Source organism: Natrix helvetica (genome assembly GCF_964273705.1).
Source record: "Natrix helvetica genome assembly, chromosome: 10".
NCBI lineage: Eukaryota > Metazoa > Chordata > Lepidosauria > Squamata > Natricidae > Natrix > Natrix helvetica.
This window is the reverse complement of record NC_138561.1, coordinates 7650056-7674327: the sequence shown is the minus strand read 5'-3', so window position 1 is coordinate 7674327 and position 24272 is coordinate 7650056. Positions and strand designations below refer to the sequence as shown.

The following is a 24272-nucleotide window of genomic DNA, read 5'->3' as shown; positions in this document are numbered from 1 at the left end:
ACAACCTGGGAGAGGAGCTGCCTAGGGGGAATGCGCGCATTGGAAAATGCACTTCTGGTTTCCGGCAGGCGTGCCAGCCAGCTTAGGCTTCCAGTGACTGGTGCTCACGCCGGAAAATGGAAAAACCAGCTCTTCCAGTTTCCGGCACTGCCAAAGGCCAGCTAATCATTATGCATGCGTGCGTGCCAGACCCCCGGAATACTTCCAGTGTTGAAGCATTCACAACCTCTGGAGGCAAGTTCCAGAGAGGCCCTGCATGGTTTCAAAGCATCTTTCTGGAACTCGGTCCAAAACCCATTGCCGTTCTGGGATAAAATCTACTTCAGCATTTTGCTTTCAAAACAAGGGAGGACTACTCTACCCGAGATGGACTTTTTGGTTCTCCATAATAACCCTACAGGTTTAGAGTTCCAATAAAGGAGGATATTTGTAGCTCAGGGATGGAATGAGGGCTTCTCCGAGCGTGCTTGTTTTCCTGCAGACGTTTTGTGACCTGACCAGGTAACATAATCAATGCTGCTGATCAAGAGGTGGGTTTTTGCCAGTTTGGCCCAGATCAGGCGAACTGATAGTGGCGGCGGCAGGAGGCTCCGTCCACTCATCCGGATGCTTCTGCGCAGGCGAGCAAACCAGTAGTAAAAAAAGAAAAGAAAAGGAAACCCACCACTGCTGCTGATGTTACCTAGTTTGGTGATGAAACGTCTTGAAGAAAACAAGCCAGCTCAGGTTTAGAATTCGTATATTTTGACTGCTGCTTATAAACATCCCTTTTCTTTTCTTCCCTGGAGTTTGGGGATGCAGGTTTACGGCTCCTCTCTGAACACCTCACAATGCTTCAAGTGCTCAACTTGTGTGAAACGCCAGTTACCGATGCTGGATTGCTGGCCCTGAGCTGTAAGTGTGTGTGTGTGTGGAGGGGAAACCCTGTGTGGTGATGGGAAGAGTAGAGACCAATTCAGCGCAGTGCATTAATCAAACAACAGTATCACTACTCTTCTTTTGGATGGATTGGGGGGGGGGAGAAAAGAGAGATTTGTAATAGAAGGAAAGAAAGAGAGAGAAAAATGTTTGCAGCGAATAATAAAGAGAACTGTGTGGTAAAGAGAATAACTTAACCCATATATCATCATAATCTTTTAACGAACCTATAATTCTTTGCGGAGTGGAGTCTGGAGCAACTGATTGGAGCTGAGTGTTTACTGCCCTTCCTGTTGCCAGCGCGGAGTTTTGTTCAGCTGATATTCTCATTGTGCCCAGAGAGAGAAATATCTGCCTCTACCACTCATTAACGTAGCCCATATATGACCTGCATTAAAAAGATTGGGGAGGGAGGAGGGGGAATCAAAACAATCAGTTCATTGCTCCTTGGAATTAATCTTTCCAGGTTTGGCATTATCAAGTGATTGTTTTGCAATTATTTTGCAAACTAATGCTGATAATCTCACCAGAATCCGACAGTCAGATTGGATTATTTATCGTGAGCTTGCCCATCTTTTCAGAGATAGGAAATCTCACTTTGGATAATAAGTAATATATTTAGATCAAGAACCAGCTGATTTTGGCAAATTCATTATTATTATTATTTTTAAAAAATATCAAGATTCTATATCACCCCTTTGTGGAGAAAACATTGCTGGGCCATTACTTGATTCTTAAAATAGAATTTTTGTTATGGCAAACTTTAACCTTAAGGTATGGCAGCCTGTGATATATAAACTTTAAAACATCCATGAAATCACCGTCATCGGAATATACATTATTGTCTTGGTTATTTTTTTCTTCTTCTTACCAAATGCACTACAGAAGAGGATGATTTTTACCAGTTCCAGAATCTTTGTGGTTGCTTGCAAAGAGTCAGTTCCAACCTGTTAGCACCTAATCAAATCAGAATAGAGCTGGAAGGGACCTTGGAGGTCTTCTAGCCCAACCCCTTTCTCTAACAGGAGACCCTATACCAGCCAGATGGCTGTCCAGCAGTGGTGAAATTCAATCTACTGGTTCTGTGGGCGTGGCTTGGTGGGCATGGCTTGGTGGGCGTGGCAGGGGAAGGATATTGCAAAATCTCCATTCCCACCCCACTCTGGGGCCAGCCAGAGGTGGCGTTTGCCGGTACTCCGAACTACTCAAAAGTTCTGCTACTGGTTCTCCAGAACCTGTCAGAACCTGCTGGATTTCACCCCTGCTGTCCAGTCTCTTAAAAGCCTCCAGTGATGAAGCACCTACAACTTCTGAAGGCAACTTCTGTTCCAGTGGTTAACTGTCCTCACTGTTAGGAAGTGTCTCCTCAATTCCAGGTTGCTTCTCTGCTTGATTAGTTTCCACCCGTTGCTTCTTGTCCTGCCTTCAGGTGCTTTGGGAAATAATTTGACCCCCTCCCCTTTGTGGCTGTCCCTCAAATACTGAAATACTGCTATCATGTCACCCCTAGTCCTTCTTTCTAGACTGGCCAAACCCAATTCCTGCAAACATTCTTCATACATTTTTGTCTCCCTTAATCCTTTAATGAAAGAAAACATAAACTATTGGATCAGATTTCTGGGCTTAATTTTGGGGACAAACTGATCCAAAATGAAAGGGTCAAGTGCCCTTTAAAGTCCAGATGTTGATTTGGGAAAAGTCTGCAGGATATCAACTGCTAGTCCTCAACCATTTCCCATTTTTTATGCTTAGGGATACGGTGGCTCAGTGGCTAAGACACTGAGCTCGTTGATCAGAAAGGTCGGCAATTCGAATCCCTAGCGCAGCGTAACGGAGAGAGCTCCCGTGACTTGTCCCAGCTTCTGCTAACCTAGCAGTTCGAAAGCATGTAAAAATGCAAGTTGAAAAAATAGGGGCCACCTTTGGTGGGAAGGTAACAGCGTTCCATGCACCTTTGGCATTTAGTCATGCTGGCCACATGACCCCTGAGACGTCTTCGGACAGTCCTGGCTCTTTGGCTTTGAAACGGAGATGAGCACCGCCCCCTAGAGTCGGGAAAAACTAGCACATCTGTTTGAGGGGACCTTTACCTTTTGCAAGCTGCATGCAGACCAACATCCTTCTGTGTTTATTTCCTAGCCATGAAAAGCCTCTGTAGTTTAAACATGAACAGCACCAAGCTCTCAGCAGACACCTACGAAGACCTCAAGGTACGTTGCGTTTCTAAAGCATCCTTCATCTTTCTGTAGCCAGGTGTTGAGGGCCAGAGTGTCGGGGACAAAAAGCTAGCTTGCAGAAATTAATTTGCATATTCATGGCTGATACAGTTCTACAGAGGAATCATTGAGTCTGTCCTTTGTACCTCAATAACTGTCTGGTTTGGGATAGCAACCAAACAGGACAGGTACAGACTTCAAGGGATAGATAGGACTGCAGAAAAAACAATTGCAATCAGCCTGCCTTGCAAGGAGGACCTGTATATTGCATGGGTCAGAAAGAGAGCTGAGAAAATATCTACAGACCCCTCACATCCTAGACATAAACTGTTCAACTCCTCCCCTCGGGATGCTGCCATAAAGCCCTGCGTGCCAAAACAGCCAGACATAAAAATAGCTTATGTCTGGGTCTGCCATCACTCTGCTGAACACTTAATTCCTACAGCACTCTCTCATTTCTCCTCTTTTCTCCTCTTCTCCTGCTATTTTTTCCCCGTTGTTGTTTGTAATTTAAGATTAACGGTTGCAACTATGATTTATGACCTATTACTGTTGTTTATATGTCTACCGAGAGCTTGTGCACCGGGGAAAGATTCCTTGTGTATCCAATCACACTTGGCCAATAAACACTTGGCCTATTCTGTTTGGTTCTATTTTCTTTTCTATTCCATTCTATTCTATTTTCTATTCTATTCTATTTTCTATTCTATTTTAGTTCAGTCTCTATTCTGTTCTATTTTCTATTCTGTTCTATTTTCTGTTCTATTCTATTTTCTATTCTATTTTCTATTCTATTCTAGTTCAGTCTCTATTCTGTTCTATTTTCTATTCTGTTCTATTCTATTTTCTATTCTATTTTCTATTCTATTCTAGTTCAGTCTCTATTCTGTTCTATTTTCTGTTCTAGTCTAGTCTAGTCTCTATTATATTCTATTTCCTATTCTATTTTCTAGTCTAGTCTAGTCTATTCTCTATTCTGTTCTATTTTTTGGTCTAGTCTAGTCTAGTCTAGTCTCTATTATATTCTATTTCCTATTCTATTTTCTAGTCTATTCTATTTTCTAGTCTAGTCTATTCTCGTCTATTCTCTATTCTGTTCTATTTTCTGGTCTAGTCTAGTCTCTATTCTATTCTATTTTCTATTCTATTCTATTCTATTCTATTCTATTCTAGAGTCTCTATTCCGTTCTTTTTTCTGTTCTATTTTCTCTTCCATTTTCTTTTCTATTCTAGTCTCTTTTCTATTCTATTCTATTCCTTTCTTTCATCTTCTATTCTATTCATTTTAGCAATCAGATTAGATCTTTTCTCTCCTCTCCCCTCCTCTCCCCTCCCATCCCCTGTGCTGTGCTATCATTACCACTATCCCATGTTGTCACAAAGCCATTACACTCGGTCACTGTATGCCTGGCACATGACACACACAGCTCGTCTTTCTTTACAGTTGCCACCTGCGCAGTACATTACAGTAGCTTTAACAAAAAGAACTTGTAGAACAAAACAAACTGCCTTATCATACAGGCAGCCCTTAATTTAACAACGGTTTTTTTTTTAAATGTTTATTTGAAGTTACAGTGGTCTCAGGAAAAAAAAAGAAGACTTGCAAAGCAAGCTTAGAAAGCACCCAAGAGCACTGATGTAATGAATTTCTCGATCATTCTTTCTATCTCATCTCTTCTTCTTTTTTTCTTTCCTTTCCTCTCCTACCAGGCTAAATTGCCCAATTTGAAGGAAGTGGACGTCCGCTACACTGAAGCTTGGTGAAAAAAGAAAAAAACCTTGTGGCGCATTTGCAGAAGTTTTTTTCTTTTGGATGGGGAGAGAAGAGAATGATTTCTAAACTATTAAAAAAAAAAGAAGAGGAGGAGGAGAAAAACTTAGACTTTTGGCGTTTGCCTGTGGAGAGCAGGTTCTGAGGACATCCATATTTTTAGGTGCTCCGTGTGTGAAGTAGTGAAAGTATGATTTTTTTTTTCCCTCCCCCGAGTTGGATATTCACACACCAGACCTAATTCTTTCAGCTTCGTGCTCTCAAATTCAACGTCTTTTAAATTAAGGGGTGGGAAGAAAAGAAGGCAAGACTGAATAGCCTGAAGAAGATTTGGGAAGGGGTGGGTGGGTTTGGGGGGGGGGGGAATGGGGCGGTTTGCTCTTGGTTCTGGTTTGCTCTTTTTTTTTTTTGTACTTTTTTAAAACTGTGTGTCAAGGTTTTTTTTTTCCTTTTTTTTTTTACACAAGAATATACACCGGATTTTTCAGTTTTCCTTTAACCTTGGCCTTTCCCGTAGATGCTTTCCCATTTCTTCTGTTCTTCAGCGAGAAATAGAAAGGAAAAAAAAAAGAAGAAGAAAAGAAGAAGAACGTCGGCGAAAATCAAGAGAAGAAGCATTCGCAGCAGCTCATACAATTTTCTTTTCTTCCCTCGTTCGTTCGTTCGTTCGTTCCTTTCAATCATTACGCAAAGTGATGTTCTTGTATATACAATTTACATAATACGCCTATTTAAACAGGAAAAAGAAAAAAGAAAAAAGGAAGAAAGTTCAGAAAAAAACAGGTCTGGGACCTGTCTTTTATTTATGAATTGTTAATCCATTGTTTCATTTATTTTGTTTTGTTTTGTTTCGTTTCGCGTAGAGTACCGTATAAACAACGTTGGCGTCTTTTGGTTGTTGTTGTTGTTGCTCTTAAAAAGACAGAACAAAAGAGAATTCCCCTCCTGTAATATACACACCCTTGGTCCAGCCCCATCTTCACTTTTTTTGGGTTTATATACGCCTCGAGTTTATTCAACCAGGTGAAAAGAATATACTTGCGTAGACCTGGTGCGCGTCTATGCATACACACACAAGAGCAAAACACTGGGTGGGCTGTTGGGAATAAATTTTTGAATTCCTAAAGCCACATTTTTCAGATTATGCTACGTGGTAGAAAGGAGGGATAAGCAAACCACTTCTGTTTATGTATGTGATTGTTTCTAAGGCTAGAGAAAATGCTTAAGTTTTTATCTAGGAGTGAAGATCGAGCGGTCAGCCATTTGCATTAGGATTTGTCAAGCTCTGATTTCTGTTTTATGTCCAAAATTTCACCTTTCCACGCATCCCCTTTTAGGGAGATGTTTCCCACTGGTTCTCCCCCCAACGATTGGCTCATGTTCATCCTCCTCAGCATGGAGACCCTTCTGCCATATTGGTCTTAGAGCTGACCATCAGCCCCATGGAAAATTCTGGAAACTGCTAAGCCTATTGGGCTACAGGGAGAAGGTTGGTTCAGAATCAATGTGGCCTTTTGAGGTCCAGAGATGGACACTGAATTGTCTCTCCTGCATTCAGTTTCTCAGAGCCTATTTGGTCTCGTGGTGAAGGGACCAGGCTAGAGACTAGGAGACAGTGAGTTCTAGTTCCATCTCGGATATGAAAGCCGGCTGGGTGACTTTGGGCTAACCTCCTCTTTCAGCTCAGCCTACGAGGAAAACGAGGAGGAGGAAGGAGTATTAAATACGTTCGCCGGATTAAGCCAGGACGAAAATCTAATAAATAAATAAATCCCCCTGAAAGTATGACCACTATCTTACTTTTCTTCACCCTCTTTTGCAATTACTCAGATCTGTGGTAACAGAGGATTTTTTAAAAAAGTGGTTTCTTTTATAAATACGCTTTTGGGTTTGGTTATTTTTACCACGCTTTCTTTCAATGGAACAGCTGTTTCATCCTTGATTTTTTTTTCTTTAAAAAGAAAACACGCAAATAACAAGGCAAACGTTTTGTCTTACGTTCCTTTTCAATGTTACGCAGGTAAATATAAATATTCAGGTTCTTTTAGCGATGTAAGAGATTAAAAAAAAACAAACCAGGTATGCATATAAATACGCACGCACGTTCGCGTAAATTTACAAAAAAAAACACCTTTGTTTCCTTATTTTCTTCAATGTGGTTGGATAGTTTGTTCACCTTTTGAATCGCTTGCTTTTCGGAACTCTCTTGTTGACATGGTTTTTATAAAAAAACCCACTATTGGTTCAAGTCTTAATGCGTAAATTGTGCCACAAAAGTTCGCAAGGGTTCGTTCATTGTATTTTTTGCCGGAGGGAATGAAGAGTGAAGATTGTGCCCCCCTCATTTTAAATGGGTCCCAAGCACCTTTATATATATAAAAGGCTCAGTGGTTCAATCGTGCAGCCATATTGATTCCTTTTCTTCTTCTTTTTTTAAAAACACAAGACGCAATCCCACAATTGTTCCTGTTTCTGCCTTAGATCCCTTAAACCTGTTCGATAAAACTCAGTGAGGGGAAGAAAGAGAGAAAACTAACGCCAACATTTTATCCTTAGCTGCTTTTACTGATGGATTACTACTACTGTTCTGTAGCCATGTTTAAAAGAGAAAAGTTTAAAAAAAAACATGTGGAATAAATTTCAGGCGACAAAAAATAAATAAATTGTAACTGAATATCTTTTAGGAGTGTTCACTGCCTTTTCTTTGACGGCGTTGACTGGACGTGCAGAAGTCTCGGGCCAGCCAAACTGTGGGAGTAGAAGTTGAAGAGGTCGAAGACATTCCTGAGAAATTTTAAGCCGAAGCTAGTCTGGTTAAAAATTGCGGCTTAGACGCTGAGCTTATCGATCAGAAAGGTCGGCAGTTCAGGGGTTCGAATCCCTAGCGCCGCATAATGGAGTGAGCTCCCGTTACTTGTCCCAGCTTCTGCCAACCTCGCAGTTCGAAAGCACGTAAAAAATGCAAGTAGAAAAATAGGAACCACCTTTAGTGGGAAGGTAACAGCGTTCCATGGACCTTCGGCATTTAGCCATGCCAGCCACATGACTACAGAGACGTCTTCGGACAGCGCTGGCTCTTCGGCTTTGAAACAGAGATGAGCACCTCCCCCTAGAGTCAGGAGTGATTACCACACATATGCGAGGGGAACTTTTACCTTTAAGTCGTCATGATGGAATGAAAAGCCTTTCATATGATTTCCTTTTGGAAACGGCCTAGGAAAGCACTCTCACGGTTTTTACTACCTGTAGACAGACAAGAAGAATTAGTCCCCAATAGCTTAAAGGTCACAGAAAGAAATGAAAAAGGCCCCAACTCGATGCGTCGGGCAATTCAAAGTGGCAGGCTGGAAGGTTATAATTTCAGATCGTTTCCACAGAACTATAGTACTTCAGAACTGGTGGCAGTGATGAGCTAGCAAAGAATACCTAGGAATAGGAGCTATGGTGGCGCAGGGGTTAGAATGCAGTATTGCAGGTTAGCTCACTGCCGACTGCCAGCAGTTCGATCCTGACTGGCTGGAGGTTGATTCAGCCTTCCATCCTTCCGAGGTGGGTAAAATGAGGACGCAGATTGTTGGGGCAAGAAGCTAACTCTGTAAACCACTTAGAGAGGCCTGTAAAAGCACTGTAAAGTTGTATAAAAGTCTAAGTGCTATTGCCCTTCCTTCCTTCCCTCCCTCTCTCCCTCCCTCTTCCTTCCTTCCTTCCTTCCTTCCTTCCTTCCTTCCTTCCTTCCTTCCTTATTCCTTTTCTCATTCTCCTTCCTCATGGCACAGTGGTTAGAATGCAGGATTGCAGGATGACTTTGCCCACTGCCATCAGTTCAATTCTGACAGGCTCAAGGTTGACTTAGCCTTCCATCCTTCCAAGGTCAGTAAAATGAGGACCCTGATTGCTGGGGTCAATAGGCTGACTCTGTAAACCACTTAGAGAGGGCTGTAAAAGCACTATGAAGTGGTATATAAGTGCTATTGCCCTTCCTTCCCTCCCTCTCTCCCTCCTTCTCTCCCTTCCTTCCTTCCTTTTCCTTTTCTCATTCTCCTTCCTCATGGCACAGTGGTTAGAATGCAGGATTGCAGGATGACTTTGCCCACTGCCATCAGTTCGATTCTGACAGGCTCAAGGTTGACTTAGCCTTCCATCCTTCCAAGGTCAGTAAAATGAGGACCCCGATTGTTGGGGTCAATAGGCTGACTCTGTCAACCACTTAGAGAGGGCTGTAAAAGCACTATGAAGCGGTATATAAGTCTAAGGACTATTGCTATCTTTCCAGAATTAAGTTGTTTTGGGAGCCTTTGGGAGCAAATGCCTCCAGTCAAACGGTGCAGAAGATATCTTAAGCTAGACGTTGGCCATAGGCACCCAATTCTAATGATACAAAAAATAATAATAACCAACTGAGATGGAGAATGGCAGATACGCCTGTCCTTAAATGGTTTGCCTTCCATTTGTATTTCCTCATTCTGTGAACCCAGGTACCTGCAAAGCAGCACTCAGCCAAGCTGTTCCAACCATGCGCTGCTTTGCTTAATATCCTCTGGTTTTTTAATCCAGCAAATGTGCATGTAAGGTGGGAGGCAAGAGCCCCACCTGCAGTTACCACCACTGTACTTCTGCAAAGGCAGCGTTGCCGTAGTGACTGCTTCACCGAGATGCTCAGCCGCCAAGGGGATGGTTGCGAAGGACAAGACAAGCATCATCTCCAGGCACCAAAGAGGGCTTTCAGTGTTTGAGCAAGGACCTGTTGTGGTTTGTTGGCTGCCAGCCCCTCCAGCAGCCGAATCAGAGGAGTCAGGGTCAGCATCAGGGCGACCTAGGAGCTCCGAAGGGGAAAAAGGAATGGAGCTGGAAGAGAGACAGAGACAGAGGCAGAGTCTGGGACATCCATCAGCCCTCAAGATGGAGAGTCAACAGCCCCCAGGTCTCGATGTGGCTGATGAGGAAGAGGAGGAACAGCTGGGTCCGGTGCCTGATGTGTAGATGTGCAGAAGGCAGAGAAGAGGAGAGGAGAGCAGTGGAAATCTATGGGCCGGTCCTTGGGATGGAAGAGTCACCACTGCTAGAGAATCCCCACCTTAGCTCTGGGGATAAAAGGCAGGTGGCAGAGATGAATAGATGTGGCAGGCATCTTAGCCTGCAAGAGAAACTTTTTGCCAGGGCTGCCGGCACTGCTAATAAAGGAATCTTTTGAGTTCACATCTTAGGATTTGTCGCGTTTCAGAAGCTAGGTCAGAATAGGAACCTTCCAGCGAGACTCTCTTCTGAATCTTCTCAAAGGATGGGTCAGGCTCAAAGAATCGGGACCGTACACTTAAGTTGCAGTTCATTAAGTCGCAGATTTATTACTCGAGCTTATACACAAGAATCTAGTCAGCTAAAGTTCAATACTAAATTGGCACCAGAATAAGGTCAATGGAATTCCAGAGGGATTTGACTTAAAACCGTTTGTGGAAACATAACGATGCTAGGCTGATGGCTTGCTTAACTCCACCCCAAATCCCTTCCTGTTCTCCTACAAAATGTGAGCTTTTGCTGAATTGTATTATTGCAGGTGTCCTTTACTCATCGTAGAGGCTTGCTGGGCTCCAATTCCCACACAACTGTCAGGCCCCAAGAAGTAGGAACAACGCATGGAGTTTCTTAAGAGTCGTCTTCTTTATTGCCTCCTTCCAAGGGTTGAGAGAGAGTTGTGGGTGCTCCTTCACTGGAGGCTTTTAAAAAGAGACGGACAACCATTTGTCTGAAGTGGTATAGGGTTTCCTGCTTGAGCAGGGGGTTGGACTAGAAGACCTCCAAGATCCCTTCCACGTCTCTTATTCTGTAAAGTGGTCTGTTAAATGGAGTTTGTGGTATGAGGAATGCTCCATCACTGGAGGCCTTTAAGAAGATCCCAGAGCTTGAGCAGGTTGTTGGACTAGAACCCCAAGATCTTCCATTGTTCTATTAAGATATGTTATTTTCTTTGAATAAAGCAATCAATTAAACCATCTCTACTTTATGTTCTTGTGTGGGAAATAATATAGAATGGAATAATAGAGTTAGAAGGGACCTTGGAGGTCTTCTAGTCCAACCCTCTGCTCAGGCAGGAAACCCTATACCATTTCAGATAAATTGTTGTCCAACATCTTCTTAAAAACATCCAGTGTTGGAGCATTCACAACTTCTGGAGGCAAGTTGTTCCACTGATTAATTGTTTTAACTGTCAGGAAATTTCTCCTCACTTCTAAGTTGCTTCTCTCCTTGATTAGTTTCCACCCATTGCTTCTTGCTCTGCCCTCAGGTGCCTTGGAGAATAGTTTGACTCCCTCTTCTTTGTGGCAACCCCTGAGATATTGGAAGACTGCTATCATGTCTCCCCTAGTCCTTCTTTTCATTAAACTAGACATACCCAGTTCCTGCAACCATTCTTCATATGTTTTAGCCTCCAGTCCCCTAATCCTCTTTGTTGATATATATTTCTATTTGTAGAGAATTCCTGCTTCCTGAAAATATTTTGCAGAAGAAGTTCAAAGGTGTCCATTTGCTCAGCTGTGCTTTTCAGTTTTTGCAGTTTTGGACAAAGGAACAAACATGCATTCTGGGTTTATTCCAAGAGATGGCAGCCAACGACAAAGTTTCGATGGAAGTTGATAATATGACATTTCAAGCAGATTGGGGATTGCCCTGGGATTTTTCATTTTTTAAAACTCCCTGGTTGCTCAGAAGACAGTAAAAAGTACCGTACATCTCGGAGTCTGCTGGAGGGGAAATGATAGCAAAAGAATACATTGACAATCAAATCATTTTTTTAAAAAAATATGAGATGATAAAGGGGAAAGAGAAAGTATTCTGTTCGGATGTGAAAGGTTGATTTTATTTCATTTCACTTCTGTGCACAGATCCTTCTCCCTCTGATTCCTTTCCTTGTGAATTTTGATCGAAAATAAATGTGAAGAACTTTACTGGTGTTTTGTTAGGAAAAGGTGTAATATTCTGATGAAGCTAATGAAGCAGTGTTCCCCATTTTTTAAAAAAATGGCATTGTATGCTTTTAAGATTATGGAAAGACAACTGTATATAATCTTTGCCATGATTGACGGTGTGGGTGGGAATGAATTAAAAGGGGTGGAAATTGATCGATTTTAATTATTTTTCTAAGTTTATTTTTCTCCTTATCAACTAGGGATAGTGTGTGGGTGTGGGTGACCTGTATACCTATTTTCTCCTTCCCTTCCCATCCCATCCCTTCACTTCACTTCCTTTCCTCCTTTTGTTTCCTTCTCTGTATATTTATTTTCTTTCTTCTCCCACCTCCTTCCTTCCTTCCTTCCTTCCCTCCTTCCTTCCTTCCTGTGCTACCAAATTTGGATTGGAAATATAATATCCAAATGATCCACTAGATGGCAGCAAAAAAATAATCCTGCATCCTGCTGCTGCCATCTAATGGTTTGCTTAAGCCTTTTCTGTTCCCAATCTGACCATGTCACTTTAAAATGGACCTGACTTGTCCATTCACTAGAGCTCAAGATCAGGCGGCTTTCATGCCTAAGGAGGGACTAGAACTCCCAGTCTCCTGGCGACTGGCCCCAAATCATCCACCCAACTTGTATGCATAAAGAGGGACTAGAACTCACAGTCTCCTGGTTTTTAGCCCAGGATCTTAACCACTAAACCAAACATGCTTCTCTGACCCACTTCTCAAAATGAAAGAAGACAGAGTAAAACCATTCAAGCATTTTTTTACATATCGATGCATTTTCCCTTCTTCCCTTCTTTTAATACGAGACCCGATCGCAAACATAATTTGCTATTCAAAAGAAGAGCTGGCTGCTTAAGCAAATCTCATCAGTGAAGGACGTTGCTTCTTATGAACATTTGGTATTCAAAATGACAACAAAGGCTGTGTGGGCAGGAGAGGGAGTGTTAACTCTTCATCACTGTTCAGGCTATCTCAGCTTATTTCCTTTAAGCAAATACATGAGAGCTTGAATGGGGAAGAATAACTCAATTTTCCTTCTCATCAGCAAAATCAACACGGCAAGTTTTGCCTAGTGGTAACTCTTACCAGTTACTTTTACATCATAGTAATACGAAGGCACAGGTGGTCTGGTAGAGGGGTGATCTATAGGATTCATGTACAACCTAATCCATGTTCTGACCTAGGCTTCCTGAGACAGTAAAAATCACACACTTAGTCCCAAAAACACTTTTTAAATTTAAACGGCTGTGAATTATGTTCATTCACAGCCCGTAATGATTCACAAACAGTCTGTGAAGAGTCCAACAGAAGTTTGCCACAGTCTTTCAGGGTAAGGCTGTTAAGCGCCCACCTTTATCTCCCTTGAAACGCTGCCAGAGACCTAATTGCCAATTAGTTTTGCAAGGCCAAACGGAGCACAGAGTCAAACGGAGTTTCAGAGTTTAAACCGACCACAACGAACAAAATTGCTTCCTGCAAAGGCTCACGTCCGTTTGCTCCTCTTTTATGTCTTATGGGAGGGGCCAATCATCTCCAAGTCTTACTCCCGAGTCGCCCCGTTTGTCTTATCTGTTCTTGCCTTCTGGCAGCTCTGTGCATGCATGCACTGGGAACAGGCTCCCCCTGTTCCTCTGCCTCGCTGATGTCAGACTCCAGAGGCAGCACATAACTCCCACATGGCCCTAGCCCCCTCTCTGCCTCTGACGCAGGGCCCTCATTCGAGCCTTCCCCAGACTCCAGAGCTGGCCCATATTCCTCCCCAATCTCCTCACTGTCCGATTCTCTGCAGGCCATTGGTGGACCATAACAATCCAGTTGAGAGTGTCCAATATCCCACATGGATTCATTTCCAGCTTTTTAAGTCCCTAAAAGGATTAGCTCAGAGGTTGACCTAAGTTTTGGGAGGAGAAAGAAGGAACTGAATGTGCCAGTAATTAAATGGCAATCAAACCCATATCAAGAGTATTAACCCAACCACATTCCAATGGCAGTGAGAAATACCTTGAGTCAGTTATCTGGGAGAACCTTTCTTAACGTGGCATTTTCCAGAAGTCTCGTGACTGAATCTCCAAGAATTTCCCAATGCCGTAGTCAAGTTTGGATTCGAATTTGTTTGGATTTCTGGAATCAATATTCAGATGCTTGGCAACTGGTTCCTATTTATGCCGATTCCAGTGTCCTGGGGTCATGAGATCCCCTTTGGCGAGCTTCTGGCAAACAAAGTTAATGGAGGAGGCTGGTCTACCGTATTTTTCGGAGTATAAGACGCACCGGAGTATAAGATGCATCAAGATTTTGAAGAGGCAAATTAAAAAAAAAGTTTTTGCACTCTACAGACCTCCCCAAAATGGCCTGTTTTTCGTGAAAACGGGCCCGTTTTTTGTCCAATAAAGGGCATGCATATCCTTTAGGAGGCTTGTAGAGTGCTCCTGGGCATGGGGAGGAATGAGCAAAAATGGGTCATTTTTCACTTATTTTTGTCCTCCCCAGCCCTCAGGAGCACTCTGGAAGCCTCCTAAAGGCTCTGCACAGCCATTTTGGCAAAGGGGGTGGGGTTTCCGAAGGCCAAAAATTTGGTATTCAGTGTATAAGACGCACCCAAATTTTCACCCTCTTTTTTTGAGGGAAAAAGGTGTCTTAAACTCCAAAAAATACAGTACTTAACCAGCGTGTGCTACTAATTTAACAACTGCAGCGATTCCCTTAACGGGCAAGAAAGGCGGGGGTGGGGTGTGTTTAAAAATACAATTATTATATATGTATACTTTTTTTCTTTTAAAAAAAGGAGGAAGATATATGTTACAATTAAATATGTATATTGAAAAGGAATTATAAATACCATCCACATAAAATGGAGCTTGCTCAGAGGCTGAAATATACCAAGGAAATGAGAGGAAGAGTGTGAAATAGAGGAGAGAGGTAAGGGAAGAAGAGAGGGATAGGACAGAGGGTGGGGAGGGAAGAGGACGAGAGAAAGAAGGAGTGGAAAGGGGAGAGAGAAGGGGGAAGTAGAGAAGAGAAGGACGACAGAGGGAAGAAAGGAGGTAGGGAGGAGGAGGAGGAGAGTGGGAGAAGAAAGTGATGGATAGGGTACAAATATGGTGTATGGAGAGCAGAAGAGCCAATAATTGTTTTTGGGAGTTGATGGCAAGACGAATTGATGTAAACATTTAACAATATAATATGATGTTGGTTATGTAATAGTATACATGTGGTTATTTGTTGTGAAAATGAAAAACAAACTATATAAAAAAAACAGTGGCAAGAAAGATTATAAAATAGAGCAAAACTCCCTTAACAACTCTCTCACTTAGCAACAGAAAGTTTTGGCTCAATTGCGGTTGTAAGTTGAGGACTACCTATATATAGTACGCTAATGTAAATCCTTGAGTATATCCTGTGTAATCCTCCCAGTGTTGCTTTGGATAGTAAGTTAGGCAGCATATAAATTTAATAAAGAGAAATACAAAAGTAACATGACATGCTACCTAACTTGAATACTTGCATTTTGACCAATCTGGGCTTTTTCAGCAAGAAGGAAATTCACGCTAGCAAAGTCAACGAATGAGTAAATGATTGGCAGGTTTTTGCATTATAGAAATGTTTATAGTACGTCTTTGTCTGGATTAAGAAACAGTTAAGCAAATCTATGCAGATTCGAAGCAGCTACTGCCTCAATCGACCCACGGTTCTGGGAAGTCTTTGGCTGAAAAATTCGGTTGACGAGAGTTGATGATTAAACCGATTTGAATGGTTAAAAATTTATCTGGGCTACGCAACCAAAGACTTCAAGCTCCCAAGCTTGTTATTGGAAAAATCGTTATTGCATTTGTATCGTCAATGGGAGGAAAGTGGAAAACGGTGACGTTTTAAACTAAATCTAAAGGTAGTCCTTGACTTATTACAGGTTGATTAACCGTTATTTGCCACGGAGAGGAAGTGTGCAAACTACACTAACATTTTTTCTTTGTTTTCCGGGATTGATTTGAATACCTGCACTGTTCTAGCAATTAAACAAACAAACACACTCCTGTTTTTTCACTCATTTAAAATCTAGGGTTGCTATCATAAGGTAGACCCATTCCATGTAAAGAGCTGTATTTTTCTCTTTCTTGGTAGGATTGATTTTGAGCGAAAGTTCTTGATGTTGGAACAAGCAGAACATTGTTATTTATGCCTTTGTTTTCCTGGGCTATTTTCTGGCATATGCTTACTTTTTTTTTTTACTGCCAGCTGTTAAAATTAATGGGGCAAATAAACCGTTTCATTAAATCTATTTGGTTTTGAGTTGGTCCAGCCAACTAATTGTGCTTGCCCAAAAAAAAACCTAACCATAACTTCTGTTTAGTACATCTGTGCTTGGTAACGTTAGGGAAGTGGTTTGCCACCCGTTGCATCTAAAAACTTTTAAGAAGTACCATCTCTCTAGCCAACGTCTTCTTGTGTCCACGGAATAAGCCTGGCTGACTTTGTTTGACTTCTGAAATCAGCCAGGATCGGTTAAATGCCACTACCTAAAATAGCATCGGGAGCATTAGGCTAGAAACTGGGAGACCGGGAGTTCTAGTCCCACCTTAGGACTGGGTGAATTTGGCTGATCAGTCTTTCCTCAACCACTTCTGAAATATCTGGCCAAGAAAATTGAAGGGATTTATCCAGGCACTTTTCAAGAATCAGACAAGATGAAGAGAGGAAAAAAAAGGTTACGGTTGAGTGGCATCGTGGCTGTGTAAGTGGGATGAGCCACAGTGGGGCAGTGGTTAGAGTGCAGTACTGCAGGCTAATTCTGCTGACTGCCTGCAATTTGGCAGTTCAAATCTCACCAGGCCCAAGGATCCTTCCATCCTTCCGAGGTGGGTCAAATGAGGACCCAGATTGTTGGGAGTGATAGGCTGACTCTGTAAACCGCTTAGAGAGGGCTGTAAAGCAAGATAAAGCGGCATATAAGTCTAAGTACTATTGCTATGAATGTTGTCAAACAGTGGGCAACACCAGGGCAGTCAAAGCTCCACCCCTTTTTAACAGGAATGGCACACCTTGTGTCAAATGTGACTCCCATAATTTCAACAATGATCACACTGACTGGCAATTTGGGGCATTTGAACTTGGCACACTTGCGAGTTTAACAGACTGATGGCCTCGGGAACAAAGCTGCTGCAGAATATGGTAGTCCTGCCTGCTAGAAATACTTCGAAACTTCCTGCCAGAGGGGAGCAAAACAGAAACAGTGTGTGTGTGTGGGGGGGGTGTCTCTAACAATGCTCTGAGCTCTAAGCACAAGGACAATGCCTATCTTCTCCAGAGGAAAGGGAAAAATAAACGATGCTGTTAATACACAACTGCCAGCATTTCCTAGCTTCTTCGTCTGGGCTGTGTGGCGTAATCAAGGTGTGGCACACAAATTAATTAAATCCTGACCTAATTTCCCCGATACTAGTCATCCAAAGGAAGGGTTTATGGAGGATTGGCTTTCCTTCTCATTCCAAAATCAAGTTATTTCGCTAACCAGGATAAGAGTCCCCTGTCCTAAGATACTAAAAAGCAGAGACATCACCCTGACAACAAAAGTGTGTATAGTCAAGGCTATGGTTTTCCCAGTTGCAATGGATGGCTGTGAAGGTTGGACCATAAGGAAGGCTGAGCGCCAAAGAATGGAGGCTTTTGAACTCTGGTGCTGGAGAAGACTCCTGTGAGTCCCTTGGACTGCAAGGCCATCCAACCGGTCAGTCCTAGAGGAGGTCAACCCTGATTGCTCTTTAGAAGGCCAGATCCTGAAGAGGAAACTCAAATACTTTGGCCAACTAATGAGAAGGACTCCCTGGAGAAGAGCCTCATGCTGGGAAGGATGGAGAGCAAAAGAAGAAGGGGATGGCAGAGAAGGATGTGGCTGGATGGAGTCACGGAAGCAATAGGAATGAGCTTAAATGGACTCCAGAGAGTGACAGAGGACAGGAAGGCCTGGAGGAGGAGTTGCGATGGTTCGGACACGACTTCACAACTAACAACAACAATAACAACAGCATCCTAAGATCAGAGACTTGTCTCCTCGGGTATCTGAATCTGAAGTAATTGTTTCTTTTCAGAGCATTTCTAAGCATCCAAACCTCACATGCATTCGGGGGCTCGCTCGGAGCAAATGTCGGGAATTCAGATCTGGGTCATAAGTGTGTCGGGTTGGTCATAACTTCAAATGGTCGCTAAGCAACTAGTGGTAAGTCGAGGACTAACTGTCGTGAATTATCCATCCAGAAAGTTTACTGCTTTCTGGTTCTCCCAGGGAAATTTCTTTGGAGGGCAAAAGATGGTGAGCAAATTCGTTGGTTGGTTGATCTGATCTGCTCACAAATACACCAGCGGGGATTCCTGTTTGAAAAAAATAATAATTGGCCCAGGTTTTATGGGTTTCCAAAAGGAATGGACACGTCTTGCATTCCCTGGGCTTCGAAATACTTTTAAATAACTTGCACAACCTGTTCCAGGGTTTGCAAGAACACCTTTTAACTTGCCTAAGTAGTCTAAGTCGGAATTCTTCTTGCCTTCTGCCTTTAATTCAAATTTGATGAAATACAGACCGGCTCCACCATTGGTTACAGCAGGGGTGTCCAAACTTGGGAACTTTAAGACTTGTGGACTTCAACTCCCAGAATTCCCCAGCCGCTGGCTGGGGAATTCTGGGAGTTGAAGTCCACAAGTCTTAAAGTTCCCAAGTTTGGACACCCCTGGGTTACAGGAACAGGAGTTGTCTCATTGTTTTATCGTTTAATGAGTCCCTAATCTCAGTTCTTCCCAGATCAGCTGCAGCTCCCAGGGGCTTGGGATCCTATCCACAAGAAGGGTACACACTCAGTATTTCTGGCATGCAAAAGGGCTTATATGAATCTATAAAGTTTATGATTGTTAACAATGTGATCAGCAACGGTTTCCTTTAAAGTGCAATTTAGGTGACTTCGGTGGAGGGGCAGCTGAGTAAGGCACGCTCGGGGAAATAAGTACATTTGTATTAAGACAGGTGATTGTGTAGGCATGGCATCCATGCCAGTCCAAATAAATGCAGCTTGAATTTTGAGAGTTGAGCTTATCCTGGTTTTTTTTTTTTTAAAGGTTCCCTGTGTCTGAGCTTGTTCCTGAAAAATCAGCTGCTTCTGCCTGGGTGCGTTTTTAAGGCGACGTTGCTTTTCACCCAGATTTTGCAGGCTGATCTTGCAGCCTAAGAATCTATTGCGTGTTTTGGCAATGGGCCAGGCCGTTCCCGAGAAACCTGATCAGCTTCATTTCGTTGGGATGAGAAAGGAAGAGAGTGTCTCTTCTTTGTTCCTTTTTTTTCACTCCCTACCTCCCTCCCTTTTTTCTTTCTTTCTTTTTCTTTCCCTCCCTCCTTTCTGTCAAGATTCCAAGTAACACTCCAAGCCTGATTCATTCATTCTTTCTCTTTCTTTCTTTCTTTCTTTCTTTCTTTCTTTCTTTCTTTCTTTCTTTCTTTCCTTCCTTTCTTTTTTCCTTTCTTTTCCTCCCTCCCTTTCTTCTCTCTCTCTCTCTCTCCTTCCTTCCCTTCTTCCTTTTCTCCCTCCCTCTCTTTTCTCCTGCTTTAACCCCAAAGTGATTTGCTGTCCTAGGACCAGCCTGCACCAAAGAAATAAACGGGGGCAGAGATTTTATATATATACTTATTTCTTAAAATTTATTTGCCGCCTGCCTCACCCGGGGGGCTGCAGGGCCCTTGTCCAGCGCTGCCCTTCTTCCTCTTACAATGACCCCAGGAGTTTGTGATACAACTCTCTAGCATCCTCACACTGGCTTGGGGCGCATGGGCCCTGGAGTCCAACGCCCTGCCCACACTGCCTCTCCTGCTCACCTCTTCCTTCTTCCTTTCCTTCCTTCCTTCCTTTTCTTTCTTTCTTTTCTTTCTTTTTCTTTCCCTCCCTCCTTTCTGACATGGTTCCAAGTAACACTCCCAGACTGACTCTCTCTCTCACACACTTTCTTTTCCTTTCCCTCCCTTCTTTTCTTTTTTCTTTCTTTCTTTCCCTCCCCCCATTACTTCTTCTTCCCTCTCCTTCCTTTTCTCCCTCCCTCACTTTTCTCCTGCTTTAATCCCCAAAGGGATTTGCTGTCCTGGGACCAGCGAGCGACCGCCTGCAAACCCCCTGCCCGCGCGGGCGCCCGTTCCTGCCCCCTCCGCGGCGCGTCACGTGGCCCTCCCTCCCTCCCTCCGCCCCGCCGGGCCAACCTCCGCAGCCGCCGCTGCCGGAGAAGCAGAAGTGGAGCCCGGCGGCGGCGAGGAGCAGCGACCCGACCCAGCGGGTGGAGAGCCGGTGCCTCCGGGGAGGAGCGGGGAGGCCAGTCCGCCGCCCCGCCGCGCATCCCAGCGCGCTACGTCTGCAGGAACCGCCGCCCCGGGCAGGAGCGCAGGTGAGGAGGGGTCCCGACCCGCCGAGACCCCCGCCGGGGTAGGGCGCAGGGAAGAAAGAGCCGCTGGAGTCGCTTTCTAGATCTTCCCCTTCTTCGCCGCCCCCTCTGACCCGGGAGTCTTACTTTGGGGAGGGGTCTCCCCGCCTATATTGGGAGTCCAAGAGACCCCGGGCGAACCTCTTTTCTTTGGCGGAAGGGCAGCCCGCCCGGTGTGCAGGAAAGCCGCCCCTGCGGTGCCCGGGGAGAAGAAGCCCCCTCGGCCCATTTCAGAAGGAAGAGGTGGGGGACACACGGGGGTCCTTTCTGGGCGGCCGTTGCGCTTTTGGGGTTCCCACGACCCTCACCGGCATTGTTTCTGCAGAGAAAATGCACTCATTTCCGGGGTTTGGCAGCCGACGGTCGTGGGAGCGGGCTGGGGAAGGGAGGCTTGGGTTTGTTGGGCGAGGTGCGTCGTGTGAAGCCAACCTGGAGTTGTGGGTGGCAAGAACTTTGGCTCCGTTTGGTTCGGAAGCCTCTCGACCCAAATGTGGGATTGTTGCACGTGGAGACTCTAGAAAGAGTGCAGAGAAGAGCAACCAAGATTATTAGGGGACTGGAGGCTAAAACACATGAAGAACGGTTGCAGGAACTAGGTATGTCTAGCTTAAGAGAAAGAAGGACTAGGGGAGACATGATAGCAGTGTTCCAATATCTCAGGGGTTGCCACAAAGAAGAGGGAGTCAAACTATTCTCCAAAGCACCTGAGGGCAGGACAAGAAGCAATGGGTGCAAACTAATCAAGGAGAGAAGCAACTTAGAACTGAGGAGAAACTTCCTGACAGTTAGAACAATTAATCAGTGGAACAGAAGTTGCCTCCAGAAGCTGTGAAAGCCCCAACACTGGAAGTCTTTAAGAAGATGTTGGATAGCCATTTGTCTGAAACGGTATAGGGTTTCCTGCCTGGGCAGGGGGTTGGACTAGAAGGCCTCCAAGGTCCCTTCCAACTCTTCTATTCTATTCACAGTGGTGCAACCAACCAATCAACCAACCTCCCCCCCTTCTTTTGCAAAATCTACTCACAATTAAAGTCAGCCTTGGCTTTCCCTGTGTTGTGCCCATCCCAGGGCAGTTGAAAAGAAACTATGGTTTCAATAACCAGGGTACAGATATAGCCAGGATGAATGAAACCGAGACTCTGCTCTTTTAAAAAAAACAAAACCCTGAAAGCCCTTGAGCAATTAAGCCCTGGAAGCAATGTTGCACTGCGTGTTGTGTTTGTCTCTGTGTGTGTCTGTCTGTGTGTGGTTTGCTGGGGCTCAGCTTCACACTTCGTCCAGTTGTGGTTAGTCCATTTCTTCATTTTCTCTTCGCTGCTGACAGTTGCTGACGGTTTTTTGCAGCTGCTTTGTTGGGCCTGGCTGGGTCCTGCAGGGATATTCCACCCGGTATTCTCAGTGAAAAGCAAACAAACAAACAAACAAGCACTCACACACACACACACAATGTCCTTCCTTTGGCACCTTTGCCTTCTGGGCCCCACCTGTTCTGCTTGCCTAATTGCAGGGAGTCATTGGACGTACAGCCATTCATGTAGCAACCGTCTTGAGTTTATTTATTTATTTATTTTTTGCTTGTACCCCAAAATGTTTAAAAAGCCCATCACAATTACATTCTCAACCAGCAAATACGAAACCGCAGGGTCCTTGGTGCTCTCTGAGCTGGCTTGTTTTCTTGCAGACGTTTCATCACCTAAACTAGGTTACAGCATCAGTGCTTTAGAAGGGAGGGGAGGAGGAGAATTGTGGGGTCCTTGGTGCTCATTGAGCTGGCCTTGTTTTCTTGCAGACGTTTCATCACCTAAACTAGGTTACAGCATCAGTGCTTTAGAAGGGAGGGGAGGAGGAGAATTGTGGGGTCCTTGGTGCTCATTGAGCTGGCCTTGTTTTCTTGCAGACGTTTCATCACCTAAACTAGGTTACAGCATCAGTGCTTTAGAAGGGAGGGGAGGAGGAGAATTGTGGGGTCCTTGGTGCTCATTGAGCTGGCTTGTTTTCTTGCAGACGTTTCATCACCTAAACTAGGTTACAGCATCAGTGCTTTAGAAGGGAGGGGAGGAGGAGAATTGTGGGGTCCTTGGTGCTCATTGAGCTGGCCTTGTTTTCTTGCAGACGTTTCATCACCTAAACTAGGTTACAGCATCAGTGCTTTAGAAGGGAGGGGAGGAGGAGAATTGTGGGGTCCTTGGTGCTCATTGAGCTGGCTTGTTTTCTTGCAGACGTTTCATCACCTAAACTAGATTACAGCATCAGTGCTTTAGAAGGGAGGGGAGGAGGAGAATTGTGGGGTCCTTGGTGCTCATTGAGCTGGCTTGTTTTCTTGCAGACGTTTAATGACCTGACTAGGTAACATCATCAATGCTACTAAGGAGTGCTGTTTGCTGTCCGTTTATGGTCTGGTGGTTTGCCCTGCCAATGTTGATGTGGATGGTCTTAGAGATTCTGTGTTTGGGCTGTTTACTGCTGGCTCTTTGGCAGTTTCTTGATTACGGCCTTGTTTGCTTGATTGTTGGTCTGATATTAACCTTGGAATTAATCTATGCTGATCTGGGTGCTGATTGCTGCTGGGGAGATTGCTTGGGGCCTTCCCTTTTGGACTGGATGATAGTCGTTTGCCTATTTATTTATTATTTGCTTTATTTAATTTATTTAGTTTGTCAAACATGTGCAAGGTAACAGGTACAAGTATAAACATGGGCATGGACGCCTGAAAAGAGTATAAATAAGTGATTACAAATAAGTACAAGCATAAACATGTGACGAGTACAAATCAATGTGGACAATAAGACAGGGACGGTAGGCATTCTGGCGAGCTTATTTACGGACCTCTTAGGAATCAGGCGAGGTCCACGGTAGACAGGGGTTTGAGGAACTAACAACGGAGTCAGGTAGAGCATGCCAGGCGTCGACCCCTCTGTGGCTGAAGTCGTATCTTCTGCAATCGAGTTTGGAGCGGTTTACTTTGAGTTTGTATGGATTGTTTTCCTGTGCATTATTGTGGTGGAAGCTGAAGTAGTCGTTGACAGGTAGGAGGTTTTTTAGCAGACAATTTTGTGAACTGTGCTTAGGTCAGACTGAAGGCGGCGTAGTTCTAAGTTCTCTAAGCCCAAAATTTGAAGCCTGGTGGCGCAAGGGATTCTATTGCGAGCAGAGGAATGGAGGACTCTTCTCGTGAAATACCTCTGGACCTGCTCAATTTTACTAACGTCCAATATACAGTGTGGATTCCAGGCAGATGAGCTGCATTTGAGGATTATAGAGATGTTATTAAAGTCTGTGTGTCTAACATGAAACTATTCATTCTATTTACAAATTCAGAGATAGGCTACAGGTAGGCCTCGACTTACAGCAGTCCATTTAGTGACCGTTCAAAGTTACAACGGTACTAAAAAAAAAGTGACTTAGGACAGTTTTTCACACTTACGGCCTTTGCAAGATCCCCATAGGTCAGGTGATCAAAATTCAGGTGCTTGGCAACTGGCTCATAGTTATGACGGTCGTAGCTGGGTCATGTGATCCCCTTTGGCGACCTTCTGACAAGCAAAATCAATGGGGAAGGCAGATTCACTTAGCGACCGGCTTACTAACTTATCAACGGCAGTGATTCACTTAACAACGGTGGCAAAAAAAGTCGTAGAACGGGGCAAAACTCGCTTAACAAATGCCTCACTTAAGAACAGGGATGTTGGGCTCAACTGTGGTCGTAAGTCGAGGACTACCTGTATGCTTGTGACTCAGAGGCTCCTTGCCAAGTTTTGCAGATAACAACCTAGCAGCTCTCCAAGCCAGATAAGGTCTGTGACTTCAAATCCTCCCTTGAAAGACTTTGCTGGAGGTGAATGAGCAGAATTCACAGGAAATTAATAAAAAGGGTTTTTGTCAGGACAAGCAGTTTGCTTCATGCTCTCGGGAAGCCTCGGTCAGAATACTTCCCAGCCAGCTTCCGACAAGCAAAGCCAAGGGT

General features: G+C 44.1%; 2 protein-coding genes across 3 annotated transcripts in view; both read left to right on the top strand.

The window, feature by feature from the left end:
• CMIP (c-Maf inducing protein) overlaps window positions 1-6872 on the top strand; it is a 164561-nt gene extending 157689 nt beyond the window's left edge. For both annotated transcript variants that reach the window (XM_081963323.1, XM_081963324.1), the window contains 3 exons: window positions 789-894; window positions 3058-3128; window positions 4845-6872. In XM_081963323.1, coding sequence (XP_081819449.1) covers window positions 789-894; window positions 3058-3128; window positions 4845-4898 — 231 coding nt within the window. In that variant the 3' untranslated portion in view covers window positions 4899-6872. The remainder of the gene's footprint in view (window positions 1-788; window positions 895-3057; window positions 3129-4844) is intronic.
• A 13222-nt stretch (window positions 6873-20094) lies between these two features.
• PLCG2 (phospholipase C gamma 2) overlaps window positions 20095-24272 on the top strand; it is a 94783-nt gene continuing 90605 nt past the window's right edge. The window contains exon 1 of the mRNA XM_081963329.1: window positions 20095-20272. The gene's annotated coding sequence lies outside the window, so the exon portion shown is untranslated. The remainder of the gene's footprint in view (window positions 20273-24272) is intronic.